Source organism: Cupressus sempervirens, chromosome 3, assembly GCF_028749045.1.
Source record: "Cupressus sempervirens isolate cs-2001-9-10 chromosome 3, ASM2874904v1, whole genome shotgun sequence".
NCBI lineage: Eukaryota > Viridiplantae > Streptophyta > Pinopsida > Cupressales > Cupressaceae > Cupressus > Cupressus sempervirens.
The window spans coordinates 274,018,969-274,043,064 of NC_143120.1; the positions used below are offsets into that span (position 1 = coordinate 274,018,969).

Genomic DNA, 24,096 nt, shown 5'->3' on the forward strand with positions numbered 1-24,096 from the left:
ATATTTAATGTAGATCATGTATTAACTATATTTAATGACATGCCTTAATTAACTATAATTAACTATATTTAACCTAATTAACTATAACTAACTATATTTAATCCTATTAACTATATTTAATCTAATTATATTTAATGTCTTACTAATTAACTCTATTTAATGACATGCCTTAATTAACTATAATTAACTATATTTAACCTAATTAACTATAACTAGCTATATTTAATCTAATTAACTATATTTAATCTAATTATATTTAATGTCTTAATAATTAACTCTATTTAATGACTTAATTAACTCTATTTAATGACATGCCTTAATTAACTATATTTAACCTTTAAATTAACTATATTTAATCTAATTATATTTAATGTCTTAATAATTAACTCTATTTAATGACTTAATTAATTGTATTTAATGACATACATTCTTAATTAACTATAATTAACAGCATTTAATTAATAAAATATAATGTACATGTAATATGTAACATAGTTCATATAACATATACATGTAAGAACATAATGATTATATAAAAACATAAAGAATGTATCATATAAGAACATATAAAGATTATATTTACATACAAATACATACAAATACTAAAAAGGTTGTGTTAAGGGGAGGTCCTAAGAGACCTGATCTTAAATGAGATATCCATCTCGAATTTAAATAAAAATAACAATACATGTCTAATTTTGCATATGCAAGATAAATGATCCAATGTACAAAAATTTATAAAACAAATATCCTATCAATATTAAATATGAAAGTATAAGAGCTATACAAGCATAACTCAACTAGAGCTCCACAATAAGTACATAGGTAAACTAGAGCTCCACAAACAATGTATTGTTAGGATCCTCTCTACTTTTTATTATCTCTAGAAGTTTTTCATGTTCTTCAATAGGAAATTTCCACTTTTGATTTCCACGATGTCCTTTTCTTTGTACTGCTTCAAATTGTAATTTGGTTGCTATAACATGGTTACTGTAGTGTAAAACCTTTTCTCCAGGCTTGTATTCAATAAATTCAATACCACTGCCAATTACCCTTGTTTGTTGATAATATGTTCCTTCAATAACAACTGATCCAATTGGATATGACTGTTCATCAGCATCTATAGTTCCTTCTAGCAACTTGTGTTTTGCTTTTGTGCATCTTAAAAGATAATAGTCCACATTTTCTGCATTATCTGGTAAGGGTTGAACTGCAAAAATATCTCCTGCATGTATATAAAAAGATAAATATAAATTAATTTTAAAACAAATATACATATATATTAATTTATATATATGTATATATGCACACAAACCTGCCACAAGTAAATCAGAAATGTGCTCATAATTAGCTGAATATATAGGATCATGAATGTCAATGTCAATGTCAACATCTTCAAAAGGAGGTTTTCTAACTATCTCCTTCAAATCCCAATGTGAAACATATCCATTCTCAATATTTTCACATGCACTCACTACATTGTCCTTAATGCAGTCATCACAAAAACATGTTTTCTCTCTTACTTTAAGTACTGGAGGTTTATGGTTTCTTGTAGTCATCACTTGATGTAAACTTCTAATTCCAGGAATCGTTTGACAATTGTAAGGATTAGATCGATCTATATCTGTTACAAATACAAAAACTAATTGTCATATTTCAAAATAAATATTTAATTAAAAACTCAACTTGATTTGAAAAAGACATTAAAAATAAATATAACTTAGTTCACCTTTCACCTCCCAAAAGTAACGCTTATTGTATTCAGTATCTTGAGTAGCAAAATGAACTTTGCACCATTCAACAATTTGATTTGCGCTCTCTATCCTATTCCCTGTATGTACATAAAATATGCATGTATATATAAAATTTAAAATATATGCTATTAGAGTATTAAACATGTACATTTAAAAAAAATGCATATATTTACCTGTAAGTTCATGTTGTCGAAGCGCACGTTTTATACATGCTCCTGCTCCATCATGCTCCCCTTTTCCGTGTCCACTTTCAAAGAAATTCCATAAAAACTTAACATTGGTTCTAGCATGTTGCATTGCTAACCAATTAAATGCTTTTGCAAATTTGAATTGTCCTATGAATGTGAAACATGATAAGTATCTACAATTATCCAAGTACATATATTAAATAGAAATAGACATGTCCAAATAAATACAAGTTAAAATAAAGTTAAATAAATGTGTAACTATTTCGTGTATACTAACCTGCACATCCATCAGACCAAATCCAGTGCTTTGAAACATTTATTCCACGATTTCTGAGATCTTCAGAGAACATTGCAAAACAATGAGCCACATAACTCCTATCATGAACTTTATCATCACTAATATAGAAATGAACCTCTTTGATGATGATGCATTCATTTTCATCCAATCTTTCTATTTGATCCACCTCAAATTGTGAATGTCTATAGGTCACTTGCACAAATATTGCAACTTGTTCAGAACGATAATATTGGCTTTGGAGCTCTGTATGAGGTGCAAATGTATAATTCTCAGAAAAATCTACAATTGAAAGTATACAACCAGGTGGAAAACAATTTTTGGAATCATGAAACTATTTAGCTTGCCATCGTGCACCATGACAATGTTGGATATGTGGATATATCAATGGACGAAACTTGGCCATGAACTCACCATAATGCAATTCACTCTCCTTCAATACAATTTTTCTGGATTCATCCCCTCTATTATTTTGGTATGTCTTATATTCATATCTCATCCATGAAACTGGTGTGGATTCATTAATATTCTCAACTTGCATAATTTCAGAAAATTTGTGTAAATCTGCACAAACTTCACACTGATTTTTGATGCATTGCACTTTGAATTCATCTGAATCTTCTAATTTATCACATAATATGGACCTCACAAATTTTGTTGTACTACTAGGGATGACCAAATTAGGATCAAGTATTGGCATAACTTTTTTAAATGATTGCAAGTGTAGACCAAATTCAACATGATTTCTACAACAACAAGTTTCTCGCATCTTATTTATGTGTACAAAGGAAGGGCGTAAACTCTCAAACATTCTCTGACATATTTTGACATTTGAAAATTCTTGTTTGAATGCTTTTAAAAATTTCACTTTGAGTTATATCTATGAAATGTTTTGGATGTTCAATTTTGGCCCCTGTTTCTTGATCTTTAATTTGTATAGTATCACGCCTGTTGGAAGAAACACAAGAATGTGTGGTCCAAAATTCAATAACTTGTCTTTTTACTTCTTTAGAAATCCTGTCTTTTCGAGGAACTCTACAAATATTCACCCAGTTATTCTCAATGTTATCATCTAGCATATTTCTCCTCTTGATGTATCTCTGGATAGTTCTTCTAGATATATGTAGTACATCAAAAATTGCACGTACCTATTTTCTATGTGCCAATTTTCTACTAGATATAGTAGTCATCAATGCTCTACGTGCATTACTCAAATCACCTCCTCGAGTTGTGTTGTCAATTTTGTTATAAGCATTTTGCAAATTTTCAACTATTGTTTTATTAATATTATGAGCATGGCTTTTCCTGTTATCAACACCCAACAACTCTAAGATAGGTCTCATATCTCTTCTCCTAAATAACTTGACAAATAATTCTGCCTGTCCAAATATACTTTTATCCTTGAAATATTCATCCCACATGTTCTGACAATGCTTTTTGATAGTGTTATCATTTATCATATCTTTAGATGGAATTTGGTTAAAAAGTAGTTCTTCATCCAAATCCATCAAATCTTTTATGCTTTCTAATTTGTCTCTATCAATAGAACTGCCAATTTCTTCCTCTTCATTACTTTCATTTTCTTCATGAATCTCATCATGTTCAAGAATTTCAGTAGGTTGATTTTGAGCATGTTTTGTATGGCCTTTCATTTTGTCATCTCTTTTTCTATCATATTTCCTTGATCTTTCCTTTTACTACCCATTGAATATTTCAATCTATAGAAGAAAAAAAAAATTAGACTTCACTAAATATCAGCTAATGGTTCAATATATAATACATAAAAATAAAAATAATTCGAAGAGAAAAAAAGCACCTTCAAAATATTCGATCCTTTGCAATATTGATTAAATCCGCAAAACAGTTGTTGAAAATTGCTTCAAAATTAATTGTTTTTTGCAAATCTTCTTCCAATTTTCGCTGTCCCTGTATATTTAATTTTTTTAAAAAGATAAAACAATATTTTTTTATATCAAAAAGTCACACTAACTGCTAGCGGTTTCTCAAGCCGACTGGGGGTTTCGGCCGGAACTGTTTCAGCCGAAATAGTTACGGCCGAAATAGTTCCGACCGAAATAGTCTATGTGGCTACCAAACAATCAAAAATCAGAACTTTTGTAAACATCTCACTTTGAAGGCCAATTTGACCTACTAAATTGAAGTATTTTTTAAAACTAAAAATATACTTTTGTAGTTTTTGGAGTCACGATTATGATTGTATAATTTTTTTAAGGTTTTGATTATGAATAATATGTTATAATTTGAAAATATTACAAGTAGGTATCTTAAGATTCAGGAAGATGTCTATTCAAAAATAAGAAAAAAATAGTAAATCATGTTAAAAAATTAATTTTTTTTTATGATGCACTAGAGGAGAGAGTCTTCTTCAAGAATATGTAATTTTTTTTTTTTAAATGTAGATTTGATAGAAAAAGTTTGACGGGAGAAAAAAACTGTCTATTTCTGATAACTTTGACTTTGACCAGTTATAACTTCAAAAATATTAGCTGAATTTCTTTTTTTTTTTCGATGCACCAGGTATACATGTTAACTCTAACATATTCCAAAATCAAACCAAAATATGAACATTTGCATATTTTTTTTGATGGGAAAAAAAACTCTATATTTTTAGTAGTTTTAAAAAATTAAAAAATACACTTTAAAAATTCAAAAATAAATAAAATTTTCACTCAATTTTTTAAAAAAAAATTAAATACATAAACTTCATCCAATTTTACACATTTCATTAGTTTACATCATCTTCAAATTCTAAGCACAAATGCCACTTTTATTTCGTTAAAGTTGAAGACTTTAAATTATGATATCACTTCTCCTTTATAAAAGGTGACACAGGTTTGTGCTTTTACCCTGAGGTTATAATTTAATTAGAATATCATTTTAAATGTTTTTAAAAATGCCTTGTTAACAATTCATTGATTGGTTATAGGTTACATTGGAAAGGATTTATGTGACAATTTTTTCCTAATGAATTGCATTTTTATGGGGGTCAATATAATGCTTACCAGAACATCCTCATAAATAAAGATTCTATACAAATACTTTGAACAATAAATGTCTTCTCTCTATTCCTCTTTTCAAGTTATATTATATCGGACCTTTTCCTAAATTTACTTCACGCTAGGCTCCACATTCTTTGGTGCATCTTTGACTTATGGAGATATATTAAAGTTTATTTATTTTGTATGGTCTATATATTTAAATAATTTTGTCAAAGTACTCAAATATTCTTTAGCAAAGAATCCACCTACTACTTGACCATCATTTTTCTTTTGAGATTAGGCAATCATGAATAATCTAAGTACTACCATAACAATTATCCACAAGATTTTTCCTCTAGTTAGTGCAATGAATTGGGAAAAAAAATGGTCACATGACTCATGAGGGTGCATATGATTGAGTTATGTTGCAAATATATTAATAAATATAGTAATTCTCATTATATGATCTGACTTGTTATAAACATTTTTTATTGCTTTATTGGTCATATGTGTATGTTACCATTTATGACAGGTGTTAGTGGAGGGACCATCAATCATGTGAGTTAATCCCATTAGCATGCAGACATGAAACAGTGTAACACCTTAGTTTTTTGGTTACTGATCTATAATAAATTTTCAGAGCAATGACTCATCATACAAGTCAATATCTAGTGTAAAGGTTTCTAAAATGACTTTTAAAATATTCACGTAAAATTTAATCTAAAATATTCTAGTTGTTGAATTAAAAAAAATCAATTATTGTAAGTAAAGTATTATGTTAAATAATATAAATATGATTTATGTACAACCTAAATGGACTAGATATCTACTATTAAACATTACTTTTTATTATCTCTAATTTTATATCCAAATCTCTTTAAAAAGGTTTAACAAACAAGGTTGCAAAGCAACATAGTTCTTGACAAAAATGTTTTAACTATGTAAGAAATAAATGAAATAGTTTGAATAGTAAATTTGTGAGCATCTTGATCACCTCCTTATTGTACTTTCTAGTTCAATATAGAATAAAGTTAAACAAAATATATAATAAAAGGATAAAAATTTTGAAATATTATACATATTAAAAAAAATATGATAAAGTAATTACATATAAGCTAACAATTATAGTTAATTTTTATTTAATATTTAATAGAATTTTATTTATTTATTTTGAATAAATTAAAATTTACAATATGAATACATTTAATTAAAAAATAATATAAATATTTTTATTTTAAAAATTATTGATCTTATTCATTTCAATTTCTTAATGACGGTGATAATTTCTTGTTCCAATCATTTAAATTTTTAGTTTGTGATCAAATCAAATAATTGTTTTATTCAATATTCAATATAACTTTTAGTGTTTTAATATAAAAATTCATATTTGATCATTGAAAAGTAAAATTATTTTAAATTTTAGTTTGAAGTGAAGTCACAAAGAAAAAATATTTCATTACATTTGTGTTGTTCCTAAAAAGGCGTCCATATCTCTAAATTTTTTAAACCAGTCAAATTGTAGTAAACTACATAAATTTTCTTTAAAAACTTGCAAGTTTACTTTAATGGAAATGAAGAAAGTTAAAATATAAAAATATTTTGTACCTGATTTGTTAAAAAAGTGATTATTAATAACCATTTAAGTTTGGTCGATGCCTATAGTTCTCAGCCTACGGCAGGAACTAATAAAGGCAGCAATGTCCCAAAATAGGTACGCGAGGCCATCCATGTAATGTATTGATGTGATCAGCATGGAAACCAATTTTTATTATGCCATCGGCCAGTTTTGGCACAACAAGAATGTTTATGCCATTTTTCGGTGGGATCCAACTTTGCAGCTTATGAAGGCGTCAATAAATCTTGTAGTTTCAAGATCCAAATTTTCAACTAAATAGATAGAATAATAAAAGCGTCCACGACCAATATGGGCGAACATTTATTTGTTTTAAATAGAGCTAATGGAATGTTGCGTGGGCAAGGAGATCCAAACCCTTTTAAGTCTTCAATCCATTATATAACGCATTATGAGGGAGATCTTATTCATTTTCTCTTTATTACAGTTTGCATTACAACAATATAAAATGTCATCAGAGACCAATGGCCCATTTACACATCAATTAATCAGCCTACAGTTCTTTCTAATCTCCCCCTTAGCTCCGGTGAGAACTTTGATATTTCCTAGCTTAATCATGGCAGCTGCAAAATCAGTAAAGAAGGCATTTTGATCAGTGCCGTAGTTAGTAACCTGAGCATCCGCTGTGCCGTTATTAAACAATTCCTGATCAGAGTGGAAAAGACCCTCAAAATTTTTTAGAGCTTGGTAGTATCCATTATCAAAAACAGTAGGAGTTGTCACATCTAAGGAGCCAAGGTTGTTGTCTGTAGAACCACTGCTGCTGGCACAGTTTGTTTGTAGAGAAACTGCAAAAGTCTGATTTATGTTGGTATCGCCGTAAATACGAGATCTGTAGAAGAGGCAACGGGCGTTGCCGATTGTATGAGCACCTATTCATTTACGCACACCATTAACAATAAGTCCATCGTTAGTACCTATACCAAGCGCTTAGAGGCAAGAGATATCAAAGTTTCAACTGTTTCATCATTTATATAACAAATGTGAAGATTCACTATTGAAAACAATTAAAACAAATATAAAGAAACTAAAGATGAAAATGCCTTGTCCTTTTTTAAAGCGTGCACCTAAGTTTCTGCCTTTTTATTTTTATGACAAGAACAAGATCAATAAAAAGCGTAGTTCTCAAATGAGTTACAGTTAAAAGATACAATAATGAATTATGATTACCAGAAAGTGTAACCATATCAGTGGCATTCAATCCTTGCGTTTGAAATGCCGAGATGAGACTGCTGAGGCTCGAACCCGGGCCTGGAAGGTTCCTGTTTGCAGCCGTTTTGCTTGCAGTTCTCGCATCTCGCCTTCCCACCAGCACATTCCATCTTGGACCTCCTAAATGCAAATTTGTAAATTTTAGGTAAAATTAATGTCATATGCTATTCTGTGAATCTAAAATAGTTCCAAATGATACATTGTAAAAGTTACTCATATGGCAATGACAATTAAATTGTGATATTGTTATTAAGGTTTAATTGTGTAGATCTTGAGTCAAAGATCAATTCATGCTTCATGAGTAGGGGTTCACACCAACCCATCTCTCACAAGAATAAATGGAACACTATATACTCCTTGAATCTAGGTGATGCTCATAAAGGTGAAGTGACATCATCCATTTTAGTACTACTCCAGCTCCTCCATGGTTAACTAAGAGTCTCCTCCATGCTTAAACCCAATCTCCTTGCAACTACTTTTGCAAAACCTTCACCAAGTGTTGTGTCTTATGAACCTTAATTAGAAAGTCCCTTAAGCTTATGAATTAATAAATAGGCAATATTTTCTACACCAAATCAAATTATGATATAGCTATCAAACTTAAAATTTAACTAGTCAAACTAGTTGATCCATATCTCGTAAGGAGTAGTTCACACAAACCAGTCCTCATTTTTAATATAATTTTTTAATATACATAACATTTAGAAATGACTATATAAACGTGTGTATATATGTGAAAGCAATATATTTATTGCCTGTACAACAGAATCACGAGTGGCTACTGCGAGAATATCTGCACAAGAAACAACGCCGCTGCAGGCACTTTCGATTTGAGACTTGATACTATCAATGACTTCGAAACCTCTCAGTGAATTGACGTTAGGTGAAGCACTCTTCTCTCCTGTGAAATTCGCTGTGTTATCCAACAGTACTGACCCATCGCAGCCCTACAATGGGATCGACCCAACAGAAACACAATTAAAATTCCTGTTCAAAATGTGAAGTACAGAAAATAACGGAGGAAAAGAAATGTATGTTACTTGAACAAAGCAATCGTGGAAAAAGAGGCGGAGTAAGGATGCGCCCATTCTCGATTCATTGGCCAAAGCTTGCGCAACTGTGGAATTTATTATCGAAAATGCTTGCGGACACGTGGCATCGTAAAAGCTAGGGCTAAGCGCCGCCTCAGACAGGCCACTCCAGCAAAACACCAGAGCCATACAGAAAATAACAGTCTTCTGTGAACAGGTGACAGAAGCCATTGTCTTCGATTGCATACAGAAAACTGCAGTACAGATAATTTGATTGGATTAGAAAAGCTTGGCATCGTTTATATAATTCCAGCGATACATTGAATGTGGGGAAAACACATTTTAAGTTTCAGTGGTAGTTGCCGCGACGGCGTTTCTAGATAAATTAGACATTATTTTGTATCGTGCTCGCTTGTCTTCAACGCCAAACAGCTCCGCATTATCATATAACAACTATTTAAACTCCTCTGTTCTCTGACATGAGAAATTCGTACTGTCTACCCAGACACATAATGCACATTCGCTTGTATTTATCTACTCATAAAACTCAAACACGATATGTTATTTTATTGTTGTTCCCTTCATAAATATAATCAGTCGCTCGGATTTTTTAGGCCTACGCAACCATGATACCATTTTTTAATTGCTATGTCTTTTGACTTTTTGTATTCAATAGATAATTGCCATAATTAGCAATTTTTTGAAATGTTTTATCAAATCAAATATAAAAAAACCTTCATGCTAAATAAGAGATATTTTATTTATTTTTATTTGTTTGGGCCATACTAGTAGAAATTATTATAATATATTTTATTTTATTTTCAGTAAAGACTCTCAACTAAAACTGAAGTTGTTAATTGGTAAATCTTTTTTAATAATTTAAAAAAAAAGATAAATCTATTTTTTCTTGTTTAAACTCAATTATTTTATTTTAAGATTTTACAAAAAGTTTCATTTTTTAAGAATATGTTCAATTTTTGACATGATTGACTGAAACTTCAAACAAGATAAGCATTCAACTAATTCATAGTTTTGTGACATTCTACATAGTATCTAATACTAATTACAATTATATGTCTTGAAACAAGATACTTTTTGTCATGAAAATATATATATCATGTTTATAAATGAACATTTCAACATAAAACCTATATAATGATGCTTCATATTGTTTCATGTTTCAACATCTTCACAGAAATTACCAATATCAACACATCAACTTGAAATGGGATTAGATATACAAAATGTTTTAGTGCATTATCATTATACAATGAGATGAGACACTAGACATTAGGTTTACAAAGACGTGCTCCAACTATCATTTCAAAGGGACCCAAGGCAATATATGTCACTCCTTTAATTTTGTTCTTATTCTACTTCATACACTAACCAATAAAAATCCTTCTTTATGAACTATAGGAGTTATAAGTCATGACATACATTATAAACTAATAGAATAAAAATAATGTTTTCCATTATGATAGATGTAATTGTTCAAATCAAATTCAATAATGTAATTTTTCTTTTGTTAGAATATTATGATTTAGCATGTCTAATGGGATATCTCACATCATATAAAATGTCTTTTAATTTTGATTGGAATGAAAAAATATTTTAGATAATTCTCAATTTTTTCTTTACTTACAAATATTTTTTACAATAGATTTGATTCTTAATGTTTTGTATTAAGGAAAAAATATGATAAAATAGTAGATTAAACATAAATCTTTAATCCAAAATAACAATGTCATATGATGAATAAAATCCCCTCCTCCCCTCCCAAAAAACCAGACAAATCCTAATGCACACACCTCTAGAAAAGCATCTAGAAACAAAGTTATTAAATAATCTTCTCGAATATCCCATAGGTTGCTAAGAAGCATCCCCAATTACTAATTTAAGCTCATTTCCTTCTCTTTGTAATGATCCTTTGTGTGAAAAGTAATTTCTAATTTAATTTTTTTGGTCCATCTTGATGCTCTACATCAAAACATGGCAAATGATGGATTCTAGATCCCTAATTGTAAAACTTTACTATTAATAAAGCATTAGGAACCCAACAGCCAACAAAAAGGAAAATAGTAGATCAAGAAAAGAATTTAAAGAAAGTTTTAAAAATAGAATATAGAAATGTGTAGGATCTAAAAATAGGCAATCTGAATCCTAAAAATAGGAAATCTTAAAAGGAACAAGAAAATTAGTGATTTGTATAAGAGAAAATAAAAATCATATTAGGTTTCATGAAATATTATTAATATTACATTTACTATTTCTAGAAGGGTGTTTATATTTACTCCCTCCAAACTTTATCTGATATTCATTTTGATTGAAATCTCCTAGGTGGTAAGTGCCTATATAAACAAGGCATCTGAGAATTTTGAAGGAGACTTTTTTTCAAAGAATTTACAATAATCTCACATTATAAGAGAATGTAATGTTCTCATATTGTAAGAGCTTGTAATGATCTCATACTATAAGAAGCTGTAATGATATCATTCTCAAGCAATTGGAAGCATTGTAGTCATCTTCAAGGATTATCAGTCCCATTTTTGTGAAGCATTATTATTCTCTCTTTATCTCTATGTTACTTTTTATTTGATTTTTTTTCTTAGGATAATGTGGCCCTTCTATTATTAACACCTAAACTATTCGAAATCTTAATGGGAAACAAGATACTGAGAGGGAAAGGGGGGTGGTGAATCAAGATCTGTAACACTTTTTACTAATTAAAAAAATCACACTTAATCCATCTCATATCTATAAACTTATACCATACAACCATAAATATGTAATGCTTAAATGAAATCTATCTAAGCATAACATCCATGAAAATCATCAACACATAACACAATGATTTTGGTTACCCCAAAACACTTCAATATGAACATAAAACTAGGGTGGGGATGAAATCCACAAATCTTCACCATTGCAACAACAAAGTTAACCTGTTAAGGTTACAATTTGATCATATCAGATGATCTACCCTATGAGGGGTCTACTCTGTTAAAATCATTTAAGACTATTAGGTCTTACCCTGTGAAAGGATTTTACACTTACAATAAAATAAGGAATCTATTAAGAGATTTGAAGTGGATCTGCTAGAACCACTCTATTAAGAGATTTTCCTTGACTAATCTATTACATTTGATTGAATACCTCTCCCTTTAGTTTGTTCTGAAAGTTGATTAAGGATCTCCTCTCTCAAACAATATTATCTCCTTATATGATATATATGTTTTGTCCTTCACTACTCTGGTTGCACTCTTTGAACTCCTTCCTCAATACTTAGCTTGTTTTCTTTTTCACTTTGCTTCTCTTCACATGCATGCTTATCTATATGATTCACACACTCTCTATTTTTCTCACATTACTTTCTAGGTTAGAAACCCTCCTTGAATAGATGATCCTTGAAGGTTCTAGATTAGGATCAACCATCCATATTTCATATTTTTTCCATTTTCCATTCTAATATTCTTATTGGTTAATCTATTTTCCTAGGAATTAATACCTTCTAACAAATACATAATTTCCTCTTTAATAACTCTTCAATCCTTAAATGTTGTATAGAGGTCAGCTAGAATGAATTACATAAGTGTTTGTACAATTACAAATTCATATGTCAATACTGGTTTACTTGACACTTAAATATTCTGAAGCTTGGTCATAACTAGCATTCATGATGTCACTCAGCCTCCACACATTCTATTCACTCAACAATAAGTAGCTTTCTATTTGCTCGGTCTCAACTAAATTACTCAACTTGTATGCTTTCTTTGTCTCAACTAGGGTGTTCAGAAACCTTTGATTTTCTCGACATGTGTTGATAAATAAATACATCCTTTCATAGCTCAAGCTTCTCTGGATGGCTCAGTTGCAGTAATGACAATCCAATGTTGCCTTGGAAATGTGCACTTGCATTTGGATCATTGGATGGATCATGGACCTATGCCCATGGGCACATACTTTCATGTTATCATTTGAGTTATTTATGCATTGTAAACTTGGGGCTTGTCAAGCTGACTTGTGGGTTAAGGATGTATTTAATGTAAGGGTTTCTATGCCTGCATGTGGGTTAGTTTAATATAAGTAGAGGGTCTTGTGGAGTCTAGAGTCAAAATTCAGCATGATCATTTAGCATGGAGTAGCTGAGAGGAGAAAAGTTGAGAAGAGCTAGTAGTTAAGTGTGGGCTTGGGAACCAAAAAGGTTTCTTGGTGGCTTGGGAGCACAAGTTGAGTTTCTTCTTGGAGATTCTCTACTAGATTGTGGATCTAGGCTAGTTGGAGTTTGGATCTTGTGAGGTCTTGTACAATTACCATTATAGTTGCTTATGCATTTGGCCACAATCTAAAAGGCCTTACATGTGGGCATGTTGGATGTAAACATTATGATTCTATTATGTGAATTTGCATTACATTGGATTTAAATCTCTATTTTATTGTTATATTTTCATTGTGTGGATAATTTGTGCAGGCTAGGACATCTCCTTTAGAAATTCTCCTTCCTTGCACTGTGTCATTTAATACCCATGCAAACAAAAAAATGCAACATTCTTAAGTCTATTTTGTTCATTTCTAATAGGCATAATCATATCATCATTTGGAGACAAAGTGTAGGTCATACTTTTCTTTGAGACCTTACCTTCAATATCATATTTAAGGTTTGACTCGAGAGAAGGTATTCTGCATTCCACTCTAGATCTATCTCGATCAGAGTTGGACTCTTCAGAATGAGATCCTCCATTGCTTGTTATACCAAATTTTCCTTCAAATCTTGTCATCACTAGAACCTAGGACAACTTCTTAGTAACCACTATCTTTTATGACAATTTGTTTATATTAATCTCCTAGATTTTGTTTTCATGCTCTTGATCTCCATTATTACTAATATTTCCTTCATCCCCATCCTCAAAAGGAGAGGCATCCATTAGAAAACAAACTACAAGGATAACACTAGTCTATCTAAAGAGGCGCTTCACAAAATGATTAGCACTCACACAAGAAGAGCCCAAAAAATAAGACCATGCTTGTGAATGATGAAAGGAAAGGACATAAGTTAGAATCATAGAAAATGATAAATAGAACAGCCTATGGTATGAGTATGAGAGTAAAGGGAAAACAATCACAAGAACCATAGACTAAAACCAATAAAGAAACTAAACAAAATGACAACACTTTCTCCATCTGCAATAGGAGTATGGTGTAAGGACACATAAATCATTACGTATCCAACTTGCAAAGTGTGAACCTCCCTCTTCATTTCTATTTTTTAGTTTTATAAATCTAAAGTTTATATATATTAAATTTGATAAGGTTCCCAATAATTAAAATGTAACTTTGTACACATACCCTTTGAGCTCATTACTAAAAAAGTGTATGGATTGTAAATATGTAATAATAAACAATATCCACTTAAAGAGATTAAAATGCACAAGATTAGAAAATCTTCCTCATTATTAAAACCCAACTCCTTACACTACTCTTCATCGCGGCTCCACCCAAGCTTCAAGCTCATTACTAAAAATGTGCATGGACTACAAATATATAATAATAAACAACATCCACTTAAAAGAGATTGAAATGCATTTGATTACAGAGAATGGGCGAATGGAATAATAGGTTTGAGTATGGGGAGGACACCCAACACCATTTAAAGTCTCCATTCCATTAATCAACATAATATTCAATCTTGGTCATAATCCTCCCTTTTATGAAGATGTCAAAATCCATAAGCACATTTAGAAATAGTTAACTCTTCAATAGATCTTTCTAATATTCCCCTTCCTTCCAGTGAGGGTTTGATATTCCCCAATTTATTCATTGCAGCAACAAAGTCATTGAAGAAGACATTTTGTAGACATTTTGATAAGCATTGTAACTACTCACTTGAGCACTAACTTGTGTACCAGCTTGATTATTTGTTGATCCGTTGTTAAACAATTCCTGGTCAGAGTGGAAAATACCCTCGACCTTTTCTAGAGATTGGTAGTATGCATTATCAAATACAGTAGGAGTTGTGAAATCTAAGAATGTGAGATTGTTATTTGTAAGGCCACTTGTGCTGGCACAGTTTTCCTGAAGAGAAGCCACAAAAGTCTGGTCTATGTTGGTATCACTGTAGATATGAGATCTATAGAAGAAGCAATGGGCGTTGCTGATTGTATGAGAACCTATTTATCATATCCATAGACCATAAAAAATAAAATATCAGATAATTTGATAACACCATTAAAAAAAATCATCGTCCAAAAATTGAAGATAGGAATTACGGCTACCAAAAAGTGCAACTATATCCACGACATTCAATCCTTGTGCTTTAAATGCTAAGATGAGAATGTTGAGACTCAAACCCAGGCCTAGAAGGTTCCTGTTTGCAGCGGTTTTGCTCGCAGTCATCGCATCTTGCCTTCCCAACAACACATTCCATGTCGAGCCTCCCAATTGCATATTGTAGGAAAAAATTAATGGTATTTGCCATCTGGTGTTAAAATATGCACTAGTGGACTGTAAAACTCTTTGTTGGTTATGTGAAGTGTGATCTAAAATATTTATCAATTTTTAAAAATAATATTATAGATTTTTAACAATTTTTTAAATTTGATATAATTAGTGTTATTTTTAATATGTCATTTTTTTATCAAATAATTATGATTAGTTTCACAAAAAAATTCAATTTCTTTGTTATGTTCATAGACACTAGGTTGCCTACTATACCATCTTTTATAGTGCAACTCTACAAGTTTTATAATGTCGGCAATTAAAGTCCAAAATAATTTGAATTGGTTTAATCTAAAAGGAGTAAAGATATGTTCATAACAAATCAACTTAGAATTTGTAAATCAAAGTATAAAGTTTATAAACTATTTGTTGTATCAATCTCATTAAGAACTGTCACATGGTGGCTAGTATTTGTCAATAATAGAAGAAATTGATTAATTCTATAAGAATAAACTTAGTTGAATTGTAATATTAAAAATAATTTTAGCTATAATAGGAATTTTAAAAGATAAAACTCAAAAATTAATTATTAATAGTTACAATTTAATAATTAAAAATTACAAACCCAAACATATCAACCAATCACAATCAATACTTTATTTTTTGATAAATTTATCAAGTAAAAAAATGACATCAATACGATATGAAAATCTAAAAATAATTTATTTTTTTAAATATAAATTAGTTATTTGTTGAAATATCAATATTTGATTAGTACTTAAAGAAAAGAAAAGTGATTGCAATAGTATATTTCTTACATACTAAAAAGAAAAAGAAATATGGGACATATTAATGACTTTCTTAGTATTTTTTGTATTGCTTTCTTACTATTACTTTTTAATTTGAGGAATTCATATTAGTCTTCTTATGATAACCTAATTATTGACAAATATTTCTTACCCTTTTTATGGAATCTTGATATTATAATATTTTCCTTATAGAAAATACATGTGTAACTGTTGCTTTCCAACCCCATTAGCTTGCAATAAAGGAGTGAGAAATATTGTCCTAATAATTATGGTCAAATAAGGAAGTATATTATTTCTTACCTTTTTATTTGTTGAAAAATACCAATATTAACAAAAATCAATTAATTGATAATCATAAAGCTTACTTAGTGCTTATAGACATTTAAAAATAAAAGTACATGCAATAAAACTTAACACATTCAGGGAACTTTCACTACCAATGGGTTTAAGAGCTCAAAGCGAGTCATATTAGAGACATGTTGATCAAGTAATCCATGCCAATGAAATACAATACTTCTGAATGTAATGATTTTTTCTTTAGATTCATTAACTTGTCTTTATTGAAACGAATATATATGTTATATAAATAATTAATGAGCACTAAGAGGTTAATTTTATAGATAATGACAATAAGACTTGTAATAACAATGATTGGATAAGATAATGAGTGCACTCAACTATAGGCTCTAAACAAGTTTATTTACTTTTGAATTGGGTTGTCTCACCATGTTGGTTGGTTTATTCCTACCTAATCACAAACACTTGTATTTCTAGTATAACATGAATTAGGATGTCCAAATAAATCATAAGACTTCTATCAACATAAGTCTGTACACCATTTTGTAGATGCATGCTAGTAAAATAAACCACTACATATAACGATGTATAAAAATTTTGCATTACTTGATAGAGGGGGCTTTCAAATGATTTATTAAAGAGATTGTATTTAATTATAACTTTTAGGATAAATGAATTTAAATTTAAATTTAATCTCTCTCTAGGTTATAATATAATGTCTATGTGAAAAGTACTTCAGATTTTCAAAGCTAAAATTTTAATTGTGTGGATTTACATATCTAATATTTTAATTATTTAGAATTTTAAATTTTTAACTATTTGTACTTTTTTGTTTTATAAATCTAAAGCTAATATATGTAGAATTTGATAAAGTTACTCATAATTAAAACCAAACTTCTTAGACATACTCTTCAAGCTAATTGCTAAAAATGTGCATGGACTACAAAATATATAATAATAAACAATATCTAATTAAAAGATATTGAAATACACAAGATTAGAAAAACTTTCTCATAATTAAAACCCAACTTCTTACAATACCTTCATCATACCTCCACCCAAGCTTCAAGATCATTAGTAAAGATTTGCATGGACTACAAATATATAATAATAAACAACATCCACTTAAAAGAGATTGAAATGCATTTGATTATTGAGAATGGAAAAATGGACTAATGGCTATGAGCATGGGGAGGAGATCCAACACCATTTAAAGTTTTCACTATATTAATCAACATAATATGTTGTTGGTCATGTTCCTCCCTTTTATTAAGATGTTATAGGGCTTAAGAAAATTTAAACACAAATGGCTTAAACATCACACACCAAGGCTTGATTCCTAGTGTAAAAGTGTTAAATAGTCAAAGTTTGACTTACTTTTCCAAGCCTAATTTCTTCCTTAGTGTGTGATGTTTTAAGGCTGGTCATTTAAACATAGTTAACACTTCTAGTTGTTTCTAATCTCCCCCATCTTTCTAGTGAGAGGTTTGATATTTCTGAATTTAATCATTGTAGTAGAAAAATCATTAAAGAAAGCATTTTGATCAGCACTATAACTACAAGCACTTGTGTACTAACTTAGGTATTTGTTGAGTCATTGTTAAATAATTCTTGGTCAGAGTGGAAAAGACCCTAAAATTTTTCTAGAGCTTGGTAGTATCCATTATCAAATATAGTAGGAGTTGTGACATCTAAGCATGAGAGATTGCTATCTATAGGGCCACTTGTTCTAGCACAATTTTCCTAGAGAGAATTTGCAAAAGTTTGGTCTATGTTGGTATCACTGTAAATACAAGATCTATAGAAGAGGAAATGGGTATTTACGACTATATGAGAACCTATTTATCATATCCATCCACCATCAAAAAAATATTAGATAATCTAATAACACCATTAAAAAGAATCATGGTTTGAAAAATGAAGATAGGAATTACAGCTGTTAGAAAGTGCAATCATATCTATGACATTTAGTCCTTGAGCTAAAAATGCTAAGATGAGATAGTTGAAACTCAAACCAAAAACTCCACACACGCACATGTGCATGTGTGTGCATGCACATGTATTTATTTATTTATTTATACACACACACATACATGTGTGTGTCTGTGTGTGTATACAGAGAGAGAGAGAGAGAGAGAGAGAGAGAGAGAGAGATGTACATATATCTATATATTTACACACACACACACATATGTATATATATGTGTATGTGTGTACATATATATATATGTATGTATGTGTGTACATATATATATATATATATATATATATATATATATATATATATATATATATATATATATATATATATATATATATATATATATATATATATATATATATATATATATATATAGTAAAATCATTCTCACCCACACTTACACCGCATGAACTACTACCTCAAATTTCTTAAAAGGGCTCTCAATGAACCAAGTGTAAAAAAGTAATTCGCAATGGTGAACAATTGTGAGAATATGTAAGAGTGGAAGAATAAACAAGGAGAGCATAGCACACATGATATCAAGCTACATCAACAACATGCTCCCGTATCCTATCTTGTGTTATATCATGACCATCCCCCTAAAATTCTTTAATGTCAAAGTAATTTATTTTTCTACCAAATTTGAATTTAATCTTTTTATAAAAAACAATAATGCACATCATTATTATGTTTTTTATGCTCAAATAGCTTCTACCACTTCTCCTATAAATGGATACTAATATGTGGTTGTGTAAACCACCTAATAGAATTTATTTTTTTATTTAGAGGATTTGTTTCTTTAGTCTTTGGAGTTTTTTAAAATTTGGCTTTGTGGCCTTTTTGAATTTTCAAATGAATAACTTCTTTGTAAGAGAGGTCATCAACATAGAAAGCTTAGATATCCTCCTTCCATCAATGAAAATTATCAAGATCAGAATTAATTTAACTAATATGATACACAACAGTTCCACGGTTCATCTACCAAGTAATAAGTATGGTGAGGGATATGGATCAAGTCTAATTATATTAATGTTCTCTAATATTCCATTTATTCTCTACATGATATTTCCTAACAACCAAGTTGAGTCCTCTAGACCTAGACACTATGGAGGTGGAGGTGGAGGTGGAGGTGGAGGTGGAGGTAGATATGGAGTGGGTTGAGGCAAGTGGATATTTTTAGGTGGAGGAGGAGGTCAAGGAGGATTTTGACCTTAACAATCCTATTTGGATGATAATATATGTGTAATAATAAATGAAAGCAACATACATATATAGGAACATATCAATTTACAATTACCAAATGAGGAAACTATGTTATACTTATTACCTTTAAAAATAACAATTAGAAGTAAAGATGTTATTTCAACTTCATATGTGCATTTAAATAATTAAATTAAGAAAATAAAAAAATCCACATGAAACAATTTGAACTAAGTGGATCATTACTTGATCTATTTTTCTTAACATTCATATTAAACTATAAATGTTTTATAGCATAGTTAGACTAATTCTACAACTAATCTAATTAGTAAGCAATTAATACTTACCAATATATTCGTTGTTCCCATAAACCAACTATATAATTGACTATTTACTAGCATGGTTCATGTGACATAAAGGAGGTAGAGAAATAAGTGACTCACTTGTGGAATAAGGGTGCAGGGATATGGGAGCTACAAATGGCCAATGATGTTAATTCTTATATAGGCCTTGGATAAAGGAAGTATTCTAAGTGAAAGGATACTTATGATTAGTTTCACAATATTTTTTTAATCCCTTTGTTATGTTGATAGACAAGATGCACTAGGTCGCCTACTATACCATCCTTTATAGTGCAACTAAACAAATTCTATAAGTCCTATAGTGTCGGCAATAAAAGTCCAAAATAACTTTAATTGGTTTAATCTAAAAGGGGTTAAGATATGTTCATAACAAATAAGTTAGAATTTGTAAATGAGACTATAAAGTTTACAATTTTTTTGTTGTATCAATCTTATTAACAAGTGTCACACAGTGATCAGTATTTTTCATTAATAAAATTAATTTGAAAATTATATGCGAATAAATTTAGTTGAATTATAATATTAAAAATATTTTTAGGTATAATAGAAATTTTAAAAGATAAAAGTCAAAAATTAATAATTAATAATTAATGATTAATACTTAAAATTTAATAATTAATAATTTTAAAAATTCAAAATTAGTATAACAAGTTATAGTAATTGAACACATTCATGAAATTAAAATGAAAAACTAACATAGATAATTTCTCATGTGCAATAAATAAATTTTAGAGGAAGAAACATTGCGACTTTGTTATAGAATTAAAAATTAAAAAATATGAGAATTCCAAACATATCAATGGATTACAATTGAAATAAAAATAATTTTGATAAGTTTATTAAGTTAAAAATTAGCATCAATACTATATGAGAATCTACAAAAAATGTAATTTAAAAAAAAAAATCTATATCAGTTATTGATTGAAATAGCAAAATTTGATCACTACTTAAAGAAAAATGATTGGCTTACTTACTAAAAAGGATAAAAAAATATGAGACAAATTAATGATTTTCTTTGTATTTTTTATATAACTTTTTAACTTTTACTTGTGAATTTGAGGAATGCATATTAGTATTCTTATAATAGCCTAATTGTTAACAAAATATTTCCTACCTTTTTACAAATCTTGATATTATAATATTTTCCTTTTAGAAAATACATGCACAAGTGATGTCTTTCAAATCCCATTAGCCTCCACCAAAGGAGTGAGAAATATTGTCCTAATTATAATGCTCAAATAAGGAAGTACATTACTCCTTACTTTTTTATTTATTAAAAAATATCAATATTAAAACAAATCAATTAAGGGATAATAGAAAAGCCTATTTAGTTGTTATTAGGGATAATATAGACATTTGAAAATAAAAGTACATGCAACCAAACTTAACACATTCTAAGGAACTTTTACCTTATACTAATGGGTTTAAGAGTTCAAAGTGAGTCATATTAGAGACATGTCAATCGAGTAATCGATGCAATGAAATACAATGCTTCCAATTGTAATATTTTTTTCTTTATTGAAATGAATATATATGTTTTATAAATAATTAATGAGCACCAAGAGGTTAGCTTTATAGATAATGGTGATAAGACTTGTAATAATAGTGATTGTATAAGATAACGACTACACTTAGTTATAGGCTCTAAATAAGTTTATGAAAAATTTACATTACTTGAAAGAGGGGGCCCTCAAATGATTTATTAAAGAGATTATATCAAATTATAATTTTTTATTTAATCTTTCTTAGAGCTATAATCTAAATTGTCTATGTGAAAAGAACCTAATATTTTCATATCTAAAATTTTAATTTTATGAATTTACATAAGTAAGATTTTAATCATTTAGAATTTCAAATTTCTAAGTTCTATAAATCTAAAGTTTATGTATCTAGAATTTGATAAGGCTCCTCATAATTAAAACTCTAACTTCCTCACAATTAAAACCCAACTTCTTACACTACCCTTCCATTCATCGCGCCTCCACCCAAGCTTCAAGCTCATTACTAAAAATAAGCATGGACTACAAATATATAATAATAAACAACATCCACTTAAAAGAGATCGGGATGCATTTGATTACAGAGAATTGGGCTAATGGACTCATAGGTATGGGTATGGGGAGGAGACCCCGCACCGTTCAAAGTCTTCACTCCATTAATCAACATAATATGATGTTGGTCGTGTACTTCCCTTTTATTAAGATGTCAGATTACGTAAGCGTGTTTAGACACAGTTAACACTTCTACTGTTCTTTCTAATCTCCTCCTCTTTCCAGTAAGAGGTTTGATATTGCCCAATTTAATCATTGCAGCAGCAAAATCAAAGAAGAAAGTATTTTGATCAGCACTGTAACTACTCACTTGAGCACTAACTTGTGTACTAACTCAATTATTCGCTGAGCCGTTGTTAAACAGTTCCTGGTCAGAGTGGAAAAGACCCTCGAAGTTTTCCAGAGCTTGGTAGTATCCATTATCAAATACAGTAGGAGTTGTCACATCTAATTAGAATGCGAGATTGTTATCTGTAGGGCCACTTCTGCTGGCACAGTTTGCCTGAAGAGAAGCCGCAAAAGTCTGGTCTATGTTGGTATCACCGTAGATACGAGATCTATAGAAGAGGCAACGGGCATTGCCGATTGTATGAGCACCTATTATCGTATCCACAGACCATCAAAAAAACATATATTAGATAATCTGATAGCACCATTAAAAATTTTCATGGTCCGAAAAATGAAGATAGGAATTATGGCTACCAGAAAGTGCAACCATATCCGCGGCATTCATTCCTTGAGCTTTAAATGCTGAGATGAGACTGCTGAGACTCGAACCCGGGCCTGGAAGGTTCTTGTTTGCAGCGCTTATGCTTGCAGTCCTCGCATCTCGCCTTCCCAACAACACATTCCATGTCGGGCCTCCCAACTGCATATTATAGGAAAATAATAATGGTAATTGTCAGCTGGTATTGAAACATGCACTAGTGCACTTAAATCAAATCAACTATTCCAGAAATTAGTTGAAATAGACGATCCTCAAAGTGCAAATATATAAATAATTTGTGAATCTGGCATATATAAAAGTCATGAATACCTGTAAAACAGAATCACGAGTAGCTAACGCGAGAATATCAGCGCAGGAAACCACGCCGCTGCACGCACTCTCAATTTGAGACTTAATATTATCGATGACTTCGAAACCTCTGACAGAATTTGCGTTTGCTCCTGCACTCTTCTCTCCTGTGAAATTCGCCGTGTCATCCAACAGTACAGACCCATCACAGCCCTACAATCGGAGAAAACCATCAGATTAAAGTATTAGCAAGAACAGAAAACAATGGTGGAAAAGAAATGTATATTTTTACTTGAACAAAGCAATCGTGGAGAAAGAGGCGAAGTATGGATGCACCCATTCTTGATTCATTGGCCAAAGCTTGAGCAACTGTGGAATCTATTATCGAAAATGCTTGCGGACACGTGCTATCGTAAAAACCAGGGCTGAGACTCGCGGTAGACACCCCAATCCCGCTGAACAGAAAAGCCATACAAAAAACAACAATAATCTTTACTAAAGTGATGAAAGAAGCCATTGTTTTCGAATGCATACAGAAAAATATGCAGCAGATATAATGATGGAGATACACATATTTGGTGACCGCTTATCTAACACCAGCGATACAATGAAAGGGCGAGGAAGTCATTTTAAATTTCGGTGGCAGTTATCGCGACGGCTGTTCGACGTAAATAAGTGTCAAAATGGACAATATTTCTTATCGTGCTCGCTTGTCTTAGACAACTCCAACACTTTAATTTATTTTGCCGAATGATCAGCATATAGAATCAGTACAACTGGCATATAGGAGAGTTGACGACCCATAAAGAGAGGATTCGGACTGGCTAGTAGGAT

At 30.2% G+C, this 24,096-nt stretch overlaps 1 protein-coding gene and 2 pseudogenes across 1 annotated transcript; all 3 read right to left on the minus strand.

Moving 5' to 3' along the window:
- Window positions 1-7,349: 7,349 nt before the first annotated feature.
- On the minus strand, window positions 7,350-9,343 carry LOC149565995 (peroxidase P7-like). Its single transcript, XM_089817319.1, has 4 exons — window positions 9,122-9,343; window positions 8,837-9,028; window positions 8,040-8,205; window positions 7,350-7,741 (listed from the first exon to the last, which is right to left on the minus strand). The coding sequence occupies exons 1-4, from the start codon at window positions 9,341-9,343 to the stop codon at window positions 7,350-7,352; spliced, it is 972 nt and encodes a 323-aa protein (XP_089673445.1).
- Window positions 9,344-9,454: 111 nt separating this feature from the next.
- LOC149565996 (peroxidase 4 pseudogene) lies at window positions 9,455-15,556 on the minus strand (annotated as a pseudogene).
- Window positions 15,557-22,420: 6,864 nt separating this feature from the next.
- LOC149565997 (peroxidase 4-like) lies at window positions 22,421-23,779 on the minus strand (annotated as a pseudogene).
- Between the last annotated feature and the right edge of the window lie 317 nt (window positions 23,780-24,096).